General features: G+C 44.1%; 1 protein-coding gene across 1 annotated transcript in view; it reads left to right on the top strand.

The window, feature by feature from the left end:
* The window catches only part of RSPRY1 (ring finger and SPRY domain containing 1), a 38,712-nt gene that overhangs the window by 7,043 nt on the left and 10,600 nt on the right, over positions 1-21,069 (top strand). The window contains exons 2-8 of the mRNA XM_077454827.1: positions 1,680-2,164; positions 8,867-8,919; positions 16,518-16,630; positions 17,560-17,686; positions 18,083-18,141; positions 20,630-20,696; positions 20,791-20,922. Coding sequence (XP_077310953.1) covers positions 1,818-2,164; positions 8,867-8,919; positions 16,518-16,630; positions 17,560-17,686; positions 18,083-18,141; positions 20,630-20,696; positions 20,791-20,922 — 898 coding nt within the window. The 5' untranslated portion in view covers positions 1,680-1,817. The remainder of the gene's footprint in view (positions 1-1,679; positions 2,165-8,866; positions 8,920-16,517; positions 16,631-17,559; positions 17,687-18,082; positions 18,142-20,629; positions 20,697-20,790; positions 20,923-21,069) is intronic.

Raw genomic sequence — 21,069 nt, 5'->3', positions numbered from 1 at the left:
CTTTCTTTCTCAATTGTTCCTGAATTTCTTTGGGTCTCGGCATGATGTGTAGCTTTTAAGGATCTTCTGGTGGACCTTACTGTGTCAAGCAGCTCCTATTTAAGTGATGCCTTGATTGTGAACAGGTGTGGCAATAATCAGGCCTGGGTGTGGCTATAGAAATTGAACTCAGGTGTGGACAACCACAGTTATAGTATGTTTTAACAAGGGGGGGCAATCACTTTTTCACACAGGGCCATGATGGTTTGGATTTTTTTTCACCTTTAATAATAAACACCTTCATTTACAAATTGCATTTTGTGTTTACTTGTGTTGTCCTTGACTATTGTTTAAATTGGTTTGATGTTCCGAAACACTTAAGTGTGACAAACATGCAAAGGAACAGGAAATGAGGAAGGGGGCAAACACTTTTTCACACCACTGTACATATACTGCTGGTATCAACCTAATTTAGGGCCCATTCACTCTGTCCACCGTGCTAAACTTTAGCTTGTGGGCAACTGTCAGTTTTCTGCTGCAGTCAGGCCCAATGATGGGGCGGGATTCTTCCCAATGGCACCCAAAGACGGGGCATTGTATTTTCCCACTGACGTCCAGGACCTTTCTACTCCCACATGGCCTCTGTCCACCCCCCCCCCCCCCCCCCCAAGTCTGAAAGGCACTAGACCAGCCCCTTGTTTAGAAAGTTTGGACACCCCTCATAGAGTAAGTGGGGGGGTGCATTATAGTATGGGGAGTATGAAAAGAACTTTTAAAGTTAAAACTAAATTGTTTGTCTTTTTAAACTATTTAAGGAGTTTATACTTTATATGCACCAACGTGGACTGCAGCAGCAATAGTGGGAAAGAGGGAGGTGCAACGTAGCGTTACAACTAAAAAATAAGTTGTGTGTGGTGGTAGGGGTTTTTTTTTTTGTTAGAGCTTACCTGTATGTACAAGGAATATCTCCTAAACATGCACTGTTTAGGAGATATTCCTATTTGTAGCAGCCGTTGTCATCTGTTTAGAGTGCCATGCTATGTTTGCGGCTCCTGCGTTTACGCATAAGAGTGACATCATCATGGCTCGGCAAACAGCTGGAGCCCACGAACCTGGAAGGAAGACTGGGTCAAGAGGAGCCCTACAAGTTCCTGTGTCTCCCTGGGCTCCAAGAAAAGGATTTTATGCTGAGTACAAATCTTCCTTGCATATGGCTTTTTTATTTTTATGATTGCCCACACAGGGATGCACAGGCAGTCCTATTCATGTCAATTGGGACGCAGAGTCTGCATGGACACAGCTGCTGCTCCCAGTTTGACAGTTGTGTGGGTACACGGCCCCACATGTGGACTGGCACTGCTGTCAGAGCAGTGGCTGTGCCCATGCAGCCTCGGTGTCCCAATTGACATAAAAGGACTGCCTGGCATAACAGCCAGTCTGTTAGCATTTTCAGAAAGAAGTAGACAGTGACAACCCTGTTATTCCTTTCATGAAGGGTTTTTCTGCAGGTTCATCTGGTTATGTGCCAACATACTGTTAGAGAAAGTGCATTGGACAAATATGGCACTATTACCTTCAAGACTTTAAAAAGATCTATGAAATGCTTGCTATGTTAAATAATGCACAGGAGTGTTATGTATTTATTTATTTATTTATTTTATGTCTACTCACACCCTCTAAATTTTTTCTTTTTTTAATAGACCAGTTTATGTGACATGGATCCTTGCCCCAGATAATGTCCAGCACTGAATACCAGAGCACTTGAATTTTGTTTTTAGAGGACCATGGCGAAAACTAGAATTCCTGGACATGAAGTCAAAAAATATTCAACGTTCTAGATGATTGTGCTCGCTTGGATTGCTTTTTACACCAGCAGAAGCCTTCTCCAAGGTTTGCTGTTAAGTTTTGGGCACCGTACAGTCTGTGTAAATGAACAGTCGGGGACCAGAAACATGGGAAATACCTGTGTATGCAGAGAAGAGAGTGGACTGGAGGACAATGTCGATTCCCCGAGCCAACAAACTGAAAACCGCATCACACCTGTTAGCGAAGCCAGAAACCGCCCAAGGGACCCAGTGAGGCCTCCGAGGAGAGGTCGGGGGCCACACGAGCCTCGGAGGAAAAAACCTAATGTAGACGGCCTGGTGCTGGATACTCTGGCTGTCATCAGAACGCTGGTGGACAAGTAAGTTTGAGCTTCACGCTGTTCATTGGCCACATAACACACTTGATTTTTCTATAAATCAAACATAAGGTGATTGTAGCTGTGTTAGTGCAATAACAACAGATCATTTTTGTAGTAGTCCTTCAAAAACGTTTAGTGCTAATAAAGAATCGCAGCACCACTCTATTATTTATGTTATTTGTTTTTTTGCCCTCCAGAAAGTTTTACTCCTTTCATAACCAGGGCATTTTTTGCTGTTCAGCACTGTGCTTTAACTGGTAATTGCGCGGTCATGCAACACTGTATGCAGATTCCTTTTTATTTATTTTTTTCACACAAATAGAGCTATCTTTTGGTGAATTTGAAAGCCACTGGGTTTTTTTATTTTTATTATATAAACAAAGACTGACTTTTTTTTTATTTATTATTATTATTATTATTCATTTTTTTAAGAAAAAGTGATATTTTCTCATTTCTGTTAAAACATATCCAATAAATTTAATTTCTTCAAAAAATTGAGGCCAAAAAGTATCCTGTCTTTGGTTTTTAAAAAAAAAAAAAAAAAAAAATCCCATTAAAGCGGGATTCCACCCTAAAGTGGAACCTCCGCTGATCGGATCCCCCCCCCCCTCCAGTGTCACAATTGACACCTTTCAGGGGGGAGGGGGGTGGAGATACCTGTCAAAGACAGGTATTTACACCCACTTCTGGGCATAGACTCCCGTGGGAGTCTACGCCATTTCCTGCCCTGCCGCGCTGTCTGCTGGGACACACACGGGTCCCAGTGACAGCGCAGAGAATTTCTATTGCGCGACTCGCACATGCGCAGTAGGGAACCGGGAAGTGAATCCGATTCACTTCACTTCCTGATTCCCTCACCTAGAATGGTGGCGGCAGCAGCCGAGAGCCGAGCGATCGATCGGTCTCGGCTGCCGGCATCGCTGGAACCCGGGACAGGTGAGTGTCCATTTATTAAAAGTCAGCAGCTGTAGTATTTATAGCTGCTGGCTTTTAACATTATATTATTTTATTTTTTTTTATTTTTTTTGGTGGAATCCCTCTTTAAGTGTATATTAAGAAAAACCCAAATCCCAATAAGTTTATATTATTGGGTTTGTGCCAAAGTTTTATACAAGGGTTGATTTACTAAAGGCTGCACACTTGCAAATGCAGTTTCTCTATAGCAGGGGTGCCCAACAAGTGGCCCGCGGAGCCCTCTGATGTGGCCCGCAACCTCCTGCTCTGGGATGGTGGGTTGGCAAGCCCAGATTTCAGGTTGTCTACCTGCCATGCCAGAGCTTCAGTGTTGTGAATGAAGCCAGAGGAAGCAAGCAGCTGTGGAGCAGAGCTGCATAAGCCAATGCTTCCTGTATGGCACCGGCTCCTGTCATAGGTGGAGTGATACCAAATGCACTCTGCCAGGGACAGCAAGTTCATTACTAAAGTTTTTTACTCTGGGGCAACTGCACTTCGGTCGGCAGGTTAATATCTGGATTTCTATTCTTGGGGTTAGTAGTTACACAGAGATTGGGGCAGAGCTGCATGGTTTATTCTTTAATTGTGCTCTCTACTTGGGAACAAATAGAAGTGAAACTGACTACCTGGGATGCTTATATGTTCAGTGGGTGCGAACTTCTTCTATTCATCCCTACGTCTTGTGTAACTATTCAGATTAAAAGCTCTTTGTTCCAAAGGCCAGTCAGTCACGGTACAGTGATTCTTGGTCATGCAGGAAAATTGTTTCTGCTGTGCGCTGGCAGTGCCCATGTTTGTCTGTGTGCATAATGATTTTAAGTTGGTACACAATTTTAATTTAGTATACAAGCATAGCGGGGGAAATTGCTAAACTAACATTGCTTGGCATGAGAGACCTCCCAAATCTTTTTTTTTTTTTTTTTTTTTTTAGCCACTGGGTTGAAGGAGCAAAAACTTTGTGTATTCCCAGCATTACTGTTTCCTTTTGATAAGCCAATACAGGAAGTCTCCTCTCTGCTCTCTCCTCCCCTCTCATTACACAGAATATTGTGAAGTTGGTTAAGCCAAGTTAAGAGACCCTGTCCACTTAGGACACCTGACCATCTTATCAACCGTTCAGAGTATTCCACCACTGCTCCACCCTTTGTGGCTGCGATTGTAAAATGCCCCATCCATAAGGGCATAGGGAAGAGTAAGACCTTCAACCGTGATGCAGTATTGAGTATTTTGGAGCTTTTGAGCTTCAAGGTACAAAATGCTGAGGTGTGACTCCGCACTCAGGTTTAGCTGCCAGTTACTATGTTTGAGCGCAGTCACATGGGTAAGGGGCAAGGTGACGCGGTCACTTTACCATGCTTAACAACCACCCACCACATATATACTGTGGCAGGGCAGCCGCTCTGCACAAAATCACGTGCTTGTAAGTGATTCACACTTCAGGGTAGGGAGCGAGCCCCGCCGCCCCAGTTGTGCTGTGATTGGATGCAGCACCAATCAGTCAGTGGGTGCTGGCCGTTAGTTGGTCACTGGCACCCGCCAGTCTGTGCTTATTGCTCTATTCTGACAGCAGCAATGTGCTGTGGGTGTGGGTTTATTTTTTTATATATTTTTTTTTTCCTTCCTGCAAAGGTAAAGAAAGTAAAAAAAAAAAAAAACAGCACATTGTTTGGTAGAAGTGACACATGTTAAACATACATTTAGCCCTTTGATTGCCTCTGATAACACTTTCCCTGTCATTAGTACAGTGACCATGCATATTTCAACACTGATCACTGTATTGGTGTCCCGATTTTGTCCACCACGATCTCAGTCCTGCTATAAGTTGCCGATCGCCGCTGTTACTAATAAAACTATATTATTAGATATGCCGATTGGGAGATATATATATATATATATATATATATATATATATACCGTATATACTCGAGTATAAGCCGAGATTTTCAGCCTCTTTTTTGAGGCTGAAAGTGCCCCCCTCGGCTTATACTCGAGTCACCGCTGTCTGACTGCCCGAACAGCGTGTCGAGCAGACAGACAGCGGCCATTCTACCTTTCAAAAGCCGCGCCTCCGCCTCCGCCTGTGATAGGCGGAACACTCAATTTCCCAGCAGTCAGTGTTCCGCCTATCACGGACATCGGCTCATCCTCGGATGAGCCGATGTCCGTGATAGGCGGAACACTGACTGCTGGGAAATTGAGTGTTCCGCCTATCACAGGCGGAGGCGGAGGCGCGGCTTTTGAACAGGGGAATGGCCGCCAGGGCGCCGACGAAGAGCGGCGATCCTGGCATGGGACGACACGGAGGCTCGGGACGGGACGACACGGAGGCTCGGGACGGGACGACACGGAGGCTCGGGACGGGACCGGACGGACACAGGTAGGCTGGACACACAAGGCTGCACGGACACACACACACACACACACACACACACACACACACACACACACACACACACACACACACACACACACACACACACACACACACACACGGATGGACACACACACACACACGGATGGATGGATGGACACACACACACACACACACACACAGGGATGGATGGATGGACAGATGGACACACACACACACACACACACACAGGGATGGATGGATGGACACACACACACACACACACAGGGATGGATGGATGGATGGACACACACACACAGGGATGGATGGATGGATGGATGCACACACACACACACACAGGGATGGATGGATGGACACACACACAGGGATGGATGGATGGACACACACACAGGGATGGATGGACGGACACAGAGGGATGGACGGACACACACAGGGATGGACAGGCATATCTCACCCTCGGCTTATACACGAGTCAATAGGTTTCCCAGTTTTTTGGGGGTAAATTGGGGGCCTCGGCTTATACTCGGGTCGGCCTATACTCGAGTATATACGGTATATATATAATTATTATTTTTTTTTTCAAAATTGTTTGAGTTTTTATTTTGTTTGTAGCGCAAAAAAAAATTGCAGAGGGGTTCATTTTGAGTACAGGATTGGGCAATTAGTTAAAGTAATGTAGTGCCGTATCGCAAAAAAATGGCCTGGTCATGAAGGGGGGATGGGGGGTAAACCCTTCGTGAGCTGAAGTAGTTAAAAATTGATTGGATGATTAGGATCACTTTAAAGTAAATGAGCTGTTTTTGTCTTCATATTGTATCAGATCTCATAGTTTCCTTTTTTTTTTTTTTTTTTTTTTTTCACTGAACAGTGTTGATTTGAAGCCAGCCAGAAGACTAGGCTGCATGTAAGTGCAATATAAGTGCTGGGGCCACGAAGCAGAATAGTCTTCTGGCTGGCTTCAAATCAACACTGTTCAGTGAAAAAAAAAAAAAAAAAAAAAAAAGGAAACTATGAGATCTGATACAATATGAAGACAAAAACAGCTCATTTACTTTAAAGTGATCCTAATCATCCAATCACCCTTTTTAACTACTTCAGCTCCCGAAGGGTTTACACCCCCCCCCCCCCCTTTCATGACCAGGCCATTTTTTTGCGATACAGCACTACATTACTTTAAATAATTGTGCAATCCTTTACTCAAATTTAAAATGTCATTCTCGTGCATGTGTTAAAGAAGCAGTGGCCAAATTGAAGTATTTATCAAACGTTTGTCTGGTGTAGTAGTCAGCAGGGAGTCGGGGGGAACATGGAACTCCAGGAATTCAACTTTCTAAAATGTGCAATCCAACGAGGTGCAAGCCACCTCGTAGTTATCTCTTTATTTTATGATTTACATTTTTACTGAGCCTCTGGGAGCATAGCTATTGCTATACTTGTACTGCTTATACATGCCCAACCCTTCCCTCCCTTTGCCCATCTACAGAGTGCTTGAATTTGGAATCCATTCACAAAATACAAAACCTTCTGTGAATGGATAATGGAGGGGTGGGCATTGTGGGTACTATGTGAGAAGGCGACATCTCTTAACGAGCAGAACCCTCTGATTCCTCCTGTCTTGATTTTGTATTGTAACTGTACTGTTTGCCCTAACGTTTTAAAGCGCCACACAAACTGTTGGCACTATATAAATCATGTATAATAATAATCTCTCTTGTCAGAGCCATGTGATTATACTGATAACTGTACTCCCCAGCGCTCGGTTAAACTGTCAGTTGTAAATAAGACATAAGTCTACAAGCTGGCATGCACCTTCTTCAACTTAACCCATAAGAATCCAGCATAGTTAAGTGACTGAATTCCTGGAATTCAGCTTTAAAGCTAAATTTTAAAGAATTCGGCTGCTTTTGTAAAAAGAGAAGGCATGCTCGCTATGCATTAACCCCAACAAGGTGCATGACATCTCCTGGACTTTTCTCTTATTTATATCTGACAGGTTTATAGTATTTGCAGAAGAAAGCTATCGCTGTATTTCTAGGAGCCTGATGCTAATCATTCTGATCTCGGCATCTTCAACAGTAGAGTCGCTGCAGCTGCAATTCCCTCTCCTCCTCCTGCCCAATCACAGAAGCCTTTGTATTACATGAAATCATTCACAAGATACAAAGGCTTCTGTAAATGGACACCGGAGGGGAGGCATAGCTGCTCTGAGTGCCTCTCTTCTCTCAGATCAGCAGAACAAGAAACATGTTAAAGGGGAAATAATAAAGAGAGAGATCCAGACAATGTCGTGCACCTCCTTGGACTTAACTTATAGCATGCCTTCACAAAGTGTCAGAATTCCTGGAATTCATCTGCAAAAAAAGTGTTTCAAAACAGGCACTGTCTAATTGTTACTCAAATGTGTTTTTGTTGAACATAAAAGAGCACATTCTATATATGCAAGAGTATCGAACATCATAACAAAGTAGCAAAGTGGATGCAGATTACATTGTCAGTAGCCCTAGACATGAACACTGGTAACATAGTTTCATAGTTAGTAAGGTTGAATAAAGACACCGGTCCATCCAGTTCAACCTGAGTGAGTGTCTACAATTGTCCCCATCCCTGTACATTGCACACCCACATCTTTCCCTACCCTCAAAGAGCCCACAAGCCAAGGTCCCCATACTTATACTAGGGCCAATTTTGGACAGAAGCCAATTAACCTACCTGCATGTCTTTGGATTGTGGGAGGAAACCGGAGTACCCGGAGGAAACCCACGCAGGCACAGGGAGAACATGCAAACTCCGGACAGGTAGTGTAATGGTTGGGATTTGAACCAGCGACCCTTCTTACTGCTAGGCGATAGTGCTAACCACTACACCACTGTGCTGCCCATAACAGTTTTACATTTTGATCTAAAAGATGGAAGAAAAAGAATAGCAATACAAGGGTGGTAGTACTCCCCTGAGTTACCTAAAAATATCAGAAAGGAGCAAAGAGAAGAGCAGAAAAGGGGGGGGGGGCTCACCATCATGTATGGTGTCCAAAAAAAAAAAACACTGGCTTTGATTTTTGGAAGCCTTTGTTCCTTGTCTTCTGGGATTTGTCCATCCCTACATTTAAACTTCCATAGAGCTTGTAGCAGAGGTGATGGTGTTGCCCCTTCTGCTGAAGTTCTGTCACTAGCTGATTGTGAATCGATAGTCTGGCTGTGCAACATCTGCCATCATTTCCTGTTTAGAATGAGACTAAACCATGAGCATGTCCTTTGCTTTGAAACACATAATCCCCGGATCATCGACTGCATGTTAATGATGAAACATTGAGTCTAATTAAGATTACACATCCTCTCTGTGCTTATCTAAAATCAATATTGTAACAATTTATCTTTCAGTGACCAGGAGCCCCCCTATTCCATGATCACGCTGCATGAAATGGCAGAAACAGGTATCTAAAGTCCACTTTTTTTTCTTTATATTGTTATATATATTTTTTTGTAATATATTTATTATAATAAAATTTATACTTTTTTTTTTTTTTTTTTTTTTTTATTGTGGGTAATGGCATTTAAACTTGCACAGCTGTATAATTCACCATGAATGAGAGCACTTTTCATACAAACGAACTACCTGATGCCTACTGTGACCCAGAGTGCCACGAAATGTGCATCGTGGCTGCATTGGTGGCAGGCTGGCAGCACTGGTCCATTTTAGTGAGGGCAGAAGAGCGGAGATGGGCAGTGAGAGATGATGTAATCTCTCTGCTCCCCGCCACACCTCTGACATTGAAGAGGCCCGTGCTGTGAGGGTGGAAGAGCGCTGATGTGTGGCGAGCAGTGAGAGATATTGTCATCTCTCTGCTCCCCGCTGCACATCGCTCCCACCATTGAAATGACCCGGCTATGAGGGAGGAAGAGTGGTGACGTGGAGTGGGCGGAGAGAGAGAGGATGTCATCTCTGCTCGTCTCTCTCCTCTCATCCACCTCGAATGCAGCCCACCCACCGCAGCCAGGACCCACTGGTTAGGCAGGGACCCTGCAGCAAGAGACTGAGGGCTATATGGGTTCCAGATTCGGGGCTACAGCCTCAATATCCACCCCCTGGCAATGCCTATGGCTTAGAGGCCCCCAAACAGGCTACTGTAGTCCTGGGACATGAATTCTGCTATGAGGGTGCAAGCTGGGAGTGAGTCTGTCCTCACTCAAAGCACTCTGTGGAGGTAAAGTAATGTTCCAGTGGCCGCACAACTATTTCAGCTGTATTTTTTTTTTTTGTAGGTAAAAGAAGCCTCATCTCGCTCCATCCAAGCCACACCTCCAACAAGTTTCGCCCCACCCTGGGGTTTACAGTTGTTCTACAGGCTCAAGGTTTTTTTTTTTTACTCTGCAGCAGACCCCTATTCACCTGAGCCCCATCTCAATCCAGTGATGTGCATGAGCGCTTTGACTCTCTGGGGACTCTCTCTCATTGGCTGAAGCAGGAGCCATTGAAAGCAGCGAAAGCCAATCAGTCGCTAAGCCAATGAGGAGGAGGGGGAAGGGGTAGAGCTACGGCTCTGTGTGAGAATGGACCCGCAGAGCAGCAGCTCGGGAGTGAACCTGCTTGGGTGTCCCCATCGCAAGGTGCTTGCTCTAGGGGCAATCTGAAGGATGGTGGGCTTGGATGGCATGAGTTGAGGCTGCTTTTACCTGTGAATTACACAGACAGGATAGGTGTGTGGTAGCTGAAACCTTTCTTTACCTTCCCTACCTGATGCTTGGTTCTAATGCAATGATTGATCTCAGCCCTATCCAGTGGCCCAATGTGACACAGGGCAAGTGACAGACAAAATGTCACACACGTCACTCTTTGTGCTGGCCAAATTCTGGAAAACCTCAACACATACACAAACATTCTTTAAAAAAAATAAAAAATAAACTGCACTACTGTAGCTGGTCTGTTTTCATTGACACCCCTCCCCCCTTTCCTGTTGTAGAATATCGCCTTATCCTAGCAGGGTCCCATGGTGTCAACTGTGTGCACGCTCCTGACATGCACAGTCAGCCAGAGTGGGGTGAATGGGCCTCTTGCACAGACAGCAATAGCAGGCTGGACAGGGAAAATGTGCAGTGCACTTCATCATGGGACATGTAGTCCCAAGGAGTGGGGGGGGTCACAGGATTTACAAATAATGGTTGAGCGCACGCTCTTAGCAGTGACGGTGTTGCTCACAAGCCCAGGGGCTGTGATGGTGATCATTCTGAGTGATTCTGGACTTCTGTATTGACAGACATTTTATTGTCCGCTGCGTGGCACCAATGAATTTGGATGAAAAAAAACATGAGGCATCAATTGTATAATTTAGTTTTAAATCCTGTATTTCCTTTGTTAGAACAAAGATCGGGCTGTTTAGGGGTACCCCTCGGAAAGCAGAAGCCTGATTATTGCTCAGTTTTTCCGGCTTGATTGTAAATCTGTGTAAGCTGACCAATCCTTTCGCTGGATTCACACCTTTTGCATTTTTCTTAATGTGTTTTCTATTGGAATCAATAGAAATGTATTGATCTGAACAACTACTTGGCATGCACAACCAGAAGACAGATTTCCTTTTTTAGCTAGTCTGTCCGTCGATGTCAGGAAGTACCGGAGGTGTTGGCCTGTTCTTATTTTTTTGTTTACAAACGTTTTTTATTGAGGGTTATTGAAACATGTACAATAAAAAGGTCAACCAGTACAAATGTTGCCATAGAGAGTAGCATACAATGGAACATCAATAAACCGTTAATACTCAGATAAGTCCAAGTTTGATATGCTAAACCCAACCAAAAGATCACATAGAAAAATTCTGTTGAGCACTTGTACCTCATTGAGTAAAAATAGAAAGAAAAACCAAACAAAGAAAGAGAAAAGTAAGAAGAGAAAAGAAAAACTAAAAAGATAACAAAAATGCTACCACAAGTGAGTGTCATCGAACACTTTCACATACCCTGCCATTAAGCACTGTGCACCGCCAAACTGTCAGGCCTTGGGGTTATCCATCGCAGAGAAGTCCAAACGGACCATTTACGATCAAAAATCTGCATGGAGTCTTGCAAAGTGTGGTGTAAACGCTCCATGAGCTTGATCGACTCCATGCGTTGCAGAACTTGTTCCCATGGAACAACCGGGGATCTCCAGTGCAACGCCACAGTCCAATGAACTGCATTGACTAGTGTATGAGCTAATTTCTGAGCCGGGGGAGTTAGTCCCGGGATGTCAGCAAACAAAAGGCCAATCCGGCACGTGATATCAATATTAGAACCCGTAACCTGGAATAATTTATCAGCGACCCGTTGCCAAATGGGCTGCAGTACTCCACAGCCCCAAAAGATATGGGAGAAGGAGCCCGGCTCCAGACATCCACGAAAGCAACTCCCCGGGACCAGTGGGCTAAATCTATGCAGCCTAGCAGGGGTGTAGTACCATCTTGTGTGCAGTTTTAATGCAGTTTCCCTGACTGCCAACGATTTCGTGCATTTACGCATGTTTGAAATCATATCTTCCCATTCCTCAGGGGTCATTTCGAAGCCAACTTCCCTCTCCCAACCCAGCATAGCCTGTGATTTAGCCGGTAGCTGTACCTCTCCAAGAGAACGGTACAACCAGGAGATATTTCCACGATCCCTGGATGAGGACTTACAGATCCTTTCAAAATCATTAGGAGGGGGAAGCCCCCTCCTCAAGTAATGCGTGGTGTAGAAATGCCGAACCTGCAAATATTTATAAAAATCTTCTCTGGGCAACCCGAACTGCTCCTGGAGAGAAGCAAAGGTGCAAAACGGCGGTTCTTGGGAAAGGGCCTCAAGGGTAACCAGGTCTTTCTGAGACCAACCCTCAAAGCTCTCCGGTGCCGAAAAAGCCGGCGGGAATCTGGGGTCCCCCAAAAAAGAGGCCAGGCCGGGGCAGGGTGGGCACAGGGCATATCTCTTTTTATATAAAGACCAGAGTTGAAGGGATTGTGCAACCACTCCATTCAAAGTGGGGCCTGTTCTTATTTTTAAACGTTGTGACATAGCATTACCAGCAGTTAGTTCCTGTGTGTTTTTTGTTTATATGTTATTGTGAATGAAACAAGAAAAACTTCTTTTTTTTTGTTTTGTTTTTTATGTAAATCTGAAATTTTGAATGTGCATGTGTTTGTATTTTCATTTCCAGCCAGCAGATGGAGCTATAGGCTCCTTAAGTATGTTTACCTTTCTCTTGCTAGCTGCTGTGTGGAAGCAAGTTGTTTTACAAAGCTCCACCATTTCTGGCAGTTGAATTCGTGTATTTCTGTACTATCAGGGTCTTTAAAGGGACAAATGCAAACTAATATTACAAACGCATGCTGCCAACCACATGTAGCTCAGCACTCAACCATATAAACCTACAACCAAGGGTTAAAGTCCCAAAAGATGTTTTTAGGCTCTGTTCACACTAGTCCAACTCCAAAGTCACATGACTTTCAGTGCAACTTTGGAATCTGACTTTGATGTGACTTCAACGCCACAGCGTGTAAAAAGTCCTATCAAAGTCGGACCAAAGCAGTGCAAGAACCTTTTCTAAAGTCGGACAGACTTGTGTAGTATTATGCCCTGTACGCACGATCGCACTTTCCAACGACCAAATCTGTCTGAATTATTATTTATTTTTTTTCTGACGGATTTTGTCCCAAACTTGTCTTGTATACACACGGTTGCACAAAGTTGTCGGAAAATCTGATCGTTCTGAACGCAGTGAAGTAGAACGCGTAAGACGGGACGCTTAACGGGCCAGTAGCCAATAGCTTTCATCTTATAATTTTATTCTGAGTATGCGTGGCACTGTTGTCGGAAAATTTTAGATCCTGCTCTCAATTTTTGTGAGTTGAAATTTTGACGGAAAGTCTGATGGAGTCCACACACGATCGGCTTTTCAGACAACACGATCCAATCGCACATTTTCCGTCGGAAAGTCTGACCGTGTGTACAGGGCATTAGTTAAGACAGCTCTCATAGGGAAACCTTGAATTGGAATATGTCGTCCGATTTTGGAGTCTTCTAGATTGTAAGCTCTAACGGGCAAGGCCCTCTGATCCCTCCTATATTGAATTGCATAGTAACTGTACTGTCTGCCCTCATGTTGTAAAGCGCTGCGCAAACTGTTGGCGCTATATAAAGCCTGTATTATAATAATAATCATGTCGCATCAGTGTGAACCAAGCCTTTAAAGATGGTTGTAAAGGCAGAAGTTTTGCCTTAAGATAAAAAAATAAAAAAAAGCAAATCTATGCATTAAAGTGGTTGTAAAGGTAAAAAAAATTCACCTTAATGCATTCTATGCATTAAGGTGAAAACACAACAGACAATGCCAGCCCCCCGTTTTACTTAACTGACCCCCTCGAAAGTCCCGCGCTCGTCTCCGACATCCTCTTCGCCACTCATTCTGGCCGTTGATTGGCTAGAGTGGATGGATTGAAAGCAGCGCAGCCATTGGCTTGCGCTGCTGTCAATCGCATCCAATGAGGCGGCGCGCCAGGGGGCGGGGCCGAGTGATACAGCAGCCGGCCTGCATCACGGGTGTGCGCCCGCAAGCACTTCTCACCATGCAAGGGAGCTCGCATGAACATGAGAAGTGCTTGTGGGGAGGAGCCGAGACAGTCGACGAGAGACCCCCAGAAGACCAGGTTCGGGGCCACTCTGCAAAACGAGCTGCACAGTGGAGGCAAGTATAACGTTTGTTGTTTTAAAAATAAAAAAGCCTTCTGTGTGCAGCAGCCCCCCCTAATACTTACCTGAGAAACCTTTAGCTCCAGCAGTGGACACGGGGAGCTGTGACTCGGCTTGGGTGCCCCCATAGCAAGCTGCTTGCTGTGGGTGCACCCAACAGGAGGGAGGGGCGAGGAGAGCCAAAGAGGGACCTGAGAAGAGGAGGATCTGGGCTGCTCTGTGCAAATCCACTGCAACAGAGCAGGTGAGTATAACATGTTTTTTTTTTTTTTTATTTGTTCTTTAATTAAAAACAACAAACAAGACTTTACAATCACTTTAATAAAGTAGGAAAACTTAAGGATACAACTTTATTTCACACAGTGCATATCCACGCTTGCGTTAAAAACTTGATGTGACAGCTTAGCAATGGAAGGGTATACACAGCAGCTTGAATGGCAACCATCGTAAGTCCCTGAGCCAATACCGTGCAGCAGAACCCACCAAACAGGATAGAGAACGTTTGTGTCTGTCAGCCTCCTCTCCAAATGTAGCAGACGTTAATGGGCAGGCACTATGCGCTTCAGGGGCCATGCCCCTTTTTATTTGAATTTTTTTTTTTTTTGTGACTGTTGAAAAAGTCAACCTCTTCTCTTGTGGACAGATGCCACCGTTCTCCATCCTGTTTGGTAGGTCAGGCTGCGCGGTATCCGCTGGGACTTGCAGTGGTTCCTGTTCAAGCTGCTTTTGTATAGTCTTCCTCTGCTAGGCTTTCAAACGGTTAAACTTTGGGAAAATGTGCATGTATTTTTTATTTTTTTTGCCATGCACTTTAAAGTGGCTGTGAACAGGGGGTGGAGATCTGAAATGACATTCTGCAGCACTTGGTGAGGAGAGCTTTGACAGCTGATTGGAGGGGAGGGACACGCCCTCCTTCACACGGCATCTAGGAACAGAGCTGAGGCTGTCAATCAGCTGGAGGTCCCTCCCCGTCACCATTTTTTTTCTCTTGGTGTCAGGAAAACTTGTAAGAAGTGATTTATGCTGATCGCAGAGGAATGAAGCAGCAGACAGAAATGACACTTAGTGCTCTTAATTGAGCTAAGTACACGCTAAATGGAAGAGAATGCATTAGACAGGGTTCACAGGTGCGGTGTGAATTTCAGGTTAGTTTTCACAGCGAATTTCCAAAGTAGCTGTTCAGATATGGTTCTGGCACAAATTTTTGGGAGCAGTCAGCAATATTTAGTTAAGGAGCAGGCCAGATTCCCCGCTGACAGCTGCATGTAAAGCAAAAGAATTGCCGAATAGAACTTGAGAAAAGGAACAACGTGAGGGTTGGAAATATGGGGGGGGGGGGGGGTGTGGGTGAAGTATGCAAGTACATGCCTTCAATGGGGGGGGGGTTCTTTGGCCACTGTGTGATTCCCCACCCCCAGCATGGGGGCATGCTGGGTTGATGTCACAAGGAGGCAGGGTCACCCGGTGACATCCCTTTGTTTAGCTGCGACAGACAGCTGAGCTGTCAGCCAGCAGGAGCTAGCATTGGGTTCAGACCGTGTGTGTTTGTTTTTTTTTGTTTTGTTTTTTTCCCCTCATGCATCTTCACATGGAGGGGCAAGATCTGGAGAATTTCGATAATCTGCCCTCCACATGTCATGCGGATCGTATGTGGTTCTAAATGCATCCAATTCGTATGGGCTAAGTGCTATATGTGAACCGACACTTGGCCCTTGTTCACATTGAACACGGCTTTGAAATTGTGACTTTATCTGAAATCGCATGATTTCAAAGCCGCGTTTCAGTTCAGCAGGTACTACTTTTATAGATCGGTGTGCGCCGCCGCCGATTGGAACATTGCCTGCAATAGGCTGCGACTTGTCATACGATTTGACATGACAAATCTCTTCAATGTGAACAAGGACTTGAGGTAAAAAAATAAAATAAAAAAAATACGCCTTTACCAGATACAGACGACGTTTCTTTTAAAGAGCTTTGAGTCTGGCATTCTTGTCTTGTCCTACTTAGTAGAAACTTTGTGGAGCAAACTCAATCTGAGTTCCCTTATTGATTTCTGAGTCTCGCAGCAATAAGATCTCAACTGTCTTTTTTTTTTTTTTTTATTTATTTATTTTTTTTTTTATTCTAGATAAAAAATGTGCATCAGCTGCTTGTCGCTATACGCAGCTTGGACTCCTTGCTTTTTTTTTTTTTTTTTTTTTTTTTTTTTTTTTTTTTTTTTTTCTCTCCCATTTTTATATCCCTCAGCTTTATTATGTTTTATCTGATCCAAGTAAACAAGACCTGGATGTTTGTTTTTCATTTGCTTTATTGTGTTGATCTCTTTGTTTTCCTGTCACAGATAACGGCTGGCTGGATGTGGTGCAGTCTCTCATTAGAGTCATTCCATTAGAAGATCCTCTGGGCCCAGCTGTCATTACATTGCTACTGGATGAGTGTCCGCTGCCAACAAAAGTATGTGGGATCTGTTAATATTCGGAGCTATGAATAAGTCATTTGTTCCCTCCTAATAGGAATAAAAACCTGCATTCCGGTACAGGAGGAGGGGGTGGGGGACTAACTGCTCCACTAAAACATGTGGTGCAAATGTAGCCGTTTCCTAATGGTTGGTTTGGTACGGAGTTCAGGCATCCCGGGGATGTATTGTTAATTAAGGATGGATTTTGTTCCTAGCCAAGAAAAAAAGTCTGATTCCGATGTGTCTGGTCATCGTGATGACTGGGCAAAGATTCTGCATTTACTATACAGTTTGTTTTATAGCCTTTGACAAGATTATTCACTCTTCACCATTATTTTATTTATTTTTTATGCTTGGATTTCACATAGATGCTCTACCATAAAAGGAGCAATGTAAAAATTGCTTTTTTTAGCATCTGCTTGCTCAGCGGGGTTCGCTCCATTGATCCCCGCTGAGCCGGCGGATGACAAGTCCCGTCTCTGTACTCTGTGCAGGGACAGACCTGTCAGAGTCCGCTATCCCCTAAGGGGAGATCGGATGATTACGGACCGCCTGTCCGTTTTTTCATCCGATCTGACAGACGGGCGGAAAATGGGGTTTCCATCTGTCTGGATTTTGCGGAGCAGAATGGATGTCGGCAGACATGTCACCTCTGACATCCGTCGCTCCATAGACCTGTATGGACTGACCGTTCAGATCCGCCTAAAATACTGACAGGCGGATCTGAACGGTCTGCACATGTGAAAGGGGCCTTAAAGTGGAAATCCAACATCCTCCTTCCCCTTTTTTTTTTTTCCCTTTTTTATTCTTTCAAAATGGCACAATTGAAATACATGACCTCCCAGTGCTGCTCTGTACTGTACAAATGACTGTTTGCGCTGCAAAGATTTACCAGTTTCTGATGATGTGGAATGATACTTTACAGGATGCTCTTCAGAAGTTGACAGAAAAACTGAACCTAAGTGGGACCACAGCAATTCAAGATTCCTGTAACCCTGCCAAACACCGCAATACAACTGCAGTATTAGGCTGCTTGGCTGAGAAATTGGCAGGTGAGTATCGTGATATTAAGTCTCTCTGAATGCCACCTTTACTAACAGAATTCCTGCTAATTGACACTGATGCAACGAAAAGTACCTAATCCCTGCAATACCTTTTTATAGAAATGTTTGAATAGATGTTAATACAGGTTATACTCTAGTGCTGAGTTCCATGGTTCAGATCCCACTGGCGATGTGCATTTTCTTAAAATGTTTCCTTCAACAACCCAAAATCTTGTAGTTTTGCACCATGTAACTGAATTAAATGGGGATAGATTTACAGATATTCTTAAGGGTTAAAGTTATTTTTTTTTTTTTTTTTTTTTTTGTGTTTTTCCGTTTTTTGTTTTTAACCTTTTTTATTTTTTTTATTTTTTTCTCCTCCTAACGCCTGCTGTTTTCTTTCAGGCCCTGCCAGCATTTCTCTACTGAGTCCAGGGATATTAGAGTATTTGCTAGAAAGTTTGGTAAGTGTTGTGTGTGTGTGTGTGTGTGTGTGTGTGTGTGTGTGTGTGTTTTTTTTTTTTTTTTTTTTTTTTGTTATCCTTTTGGTTGGGTTGCTGTTGACTTACAAAGGCACCACTGAGATTGCACATTGTGATGGCTGCTTGGCATTCTAACTGGCATATTTTTACACACATCCCTCGCAGCCAACAAAAGCGACTCCATGAGAGCTTGTTGTAAGAAACCCACTGGAACAAAAAAAGTTTATGACAAACCATATAGTGAAGAATGACGGCTCTGGAAATTGCAGTTTTTCAAATACAAGTCAACAATTGCCACTTCTGTCCTTATTGGTTGCTTTTAATTCTTAATTCCAGGCTCCCAATAAAATATGCTCTCATAACAGCCTATTTATAGCCTACATTTTCCAAAGGGCATCAGTACGACCTCATGTAATGGGAAGTTGTGGGCAATATGCTGTGGATTTTGGAAGTTGTGGCTGCATTATCCCAGTGCCACCAGTCAATTTCTACTGGCAAAATCAGATTCGGAGAGCGTGGCGGTCAAAATATTTATACAAAGCACTTTCATGAAGCATCACCCAAAAGAGTAGGTTCCACTTTAAGGCCTCTTCTTTCATAAATGGCCCTTTTTTGGGGGGAAGAGGGAGCGGGTACTTGGTTTTGACAGGTACCTGCTGCCACTTCCACTCAGATTGCCTAGGAAGGACTTGATTCCAGGAGCAGCCAAGAAACCTGGGTGAGTGGAGGAGACTGATGCTAAATGACACCTAGCAGTGTGTGGGTATAGGATTCTTCATCGCCCAAATACATTGAAGTGTAGTCTTCATGTGCCAGACATAAAGACCATCACTGCCCTTCATTGTTACCCCCCCCCCCCCCCCCTCCCAAATGTTTATAAACAGTTGTGCTATGGGGTCTGCCACCTGCCCCTGCTCACTGTAATCTTTTACTGGCATGTTCTTGATGTTCCCATTGTTGTAAGTGATCCTCAGTTGGACAGATGGATCTCCTTTCTGGTGTTATGTTTGTCTATTGCACCACTTTGCAGTACACAGGAAAAAGTTACATGTACAATAAAAGTATGGGAATATCTCTATCTCTATTATCTCTATTATCTCTATCTCTCCTTAATTGGAAAAAGCTGATGCTAGAAGCTGATTGGCTACCATGCACTGCACAGATTTTGCACTCTCCAGTATTAGTAAATCAGCCCCAGAATGCTCAATTGCCTGCCCTCTGTTAAATAATTATAGCGGGGGTTCACAATCTACTGGTAGATCGCAGTCTGTGCTTGCTGACCTGCCATCCCAGAGCATAATGCAGAGGGACTACTTTTAATGTTGGGACTGTAATAGGGAGAGGGCCGCATAAGCGAATGGCTTCTGTCCCATGTGCAGTGATACCAACTGCACCCCACCTTTTATCCTGGTGGTGTGCATAATGGTATAGGGCTGCTTTCATGACTCAACCGCAGGGATTTACCACCTCCCAGCTTTACGTGTGATGGAGGCCTAAGCGTACCACTGCTGGAATGCAGCTAAGGGCTTATTCACAAGTGCAGCAGGCACTGCTGCTCCTCTGAAAAGTGATCCAAATGTATTTGACAGGTGGTGAGGAGGCGATATGTTGCCTCCTCATCACCTGAATTAAACCCATGATTGCCGTGCGATGCAGTAGTACAGCAATTATATGTTTAAATCGGGTGTGAGGAGGCTACACTGTGCCCAGTGATCTTTGATATCTCCCATGTTGTTCGGATAGATCGCCACATCTATAAGGTTGCCTACCCCTTCTCTATAGACATGTAAGCTGTATTTAGACCATCAAAAGGAAGCAGCAAGAAGTAAAAATGCAGAGGATGGGGGAAGATTTCCCTTCAATGCCTAATGCCACGTACACACGAGCGGACTGTATGGCGTACTTAGTCCGTCATACAATCCGACGGACAGTCCGTCATACTTTCGACTGAACGGACTTGACCACACACGGATGCAGAAACAGTCCGTCGAAAGCTTGCACGATGACGTGTACAGCACGTATGACGGGACTAGAAATAGGAAGTCCAATACACAGCAATGCAACCTTTCGCCGTGTAAATCCTTTCTGAGCATGCGCCATTCTTAGTCCGTCGAACTAGCCTACTCACGAGCGGATTGTCCGCTGAAACCAAAGTATGACGGACAGTATTTCAAAAAATCCAAAATTCTTAGTACGCCAGACTGCACGCTGAAAAAGTCCGCTGAAGCCCACACACGAGCGGACTGTCCGCTGAAATGTGTTTTGACGGACTAAGTACGCCATACAGTCCGCCCATGTGTACGCGGCATAAGGCAATGTTGAACACCCACAAGGCATTGAGCCACGTCTCACGCTGCCCAAAATGGATAAATCTGTTGTGTGTTTGAAATTACGCTTTATTTTAATTTTTTTATATAATAAAGTAATGTGTGTACAAACTATATCGCTGACTAAAACTTCTGCCTTCTAGAATTTCCGGTTTCATCCCATGGTCATTCTGTTTGCACTTATTGCACTGGAAAAATTTTCACAAACAAGTAAGATCTGGTTTGGGTCTTTCATATAAATCCATATTCTAATTTAGTCCCATTCTCATATCCTCATTAATTTCACTTTATTTTATTTTTTTAGGTGAAAATAAGATGACCGTTTCAGAGTCTCAAATAAGCGACCGTCTGCTTTTGCTGGAGACCTGGACAAACAATGGTGACTTTCTAAAGCGTCAGGTTGGCTTCTGTGCCCAGTGGAGTCTAGACAACCTGTGTAAGTTGTGTATTTGTCTGTAAACCTACATTCTCGCTGAAATTGAAATGGGACCTTTTTATATACATTCAGGGAGCACATCCTACCTGCTTATAGTTTCAGTATTTTATCCATATAACAGTGCAGTTTACCAGTTCACCTTACTTC

This window comes from Lithobates pipiens, unplaced genomic scaffold, assembly GCF_037356315.1.
Source record: "Lithobates pipiens isolate NorthernLeopardFrog02 unplaced genomic scaffold, aLitPip1_a1.2 Scaffold_10, whole genome shotgun sequence".
In the NCBI taxonomy this organism is placed as follows: Eukaryota; Metazoa; Chordata; class Amphibia; order Anura; family Ranidae; genus Lithobates; species Lithobates pipiens.
The sequence above is the reverse complement of the archived record's forward strand: the minus strand, read 5'-3'. Positions and strand labels throughout refer to the sequence as shown.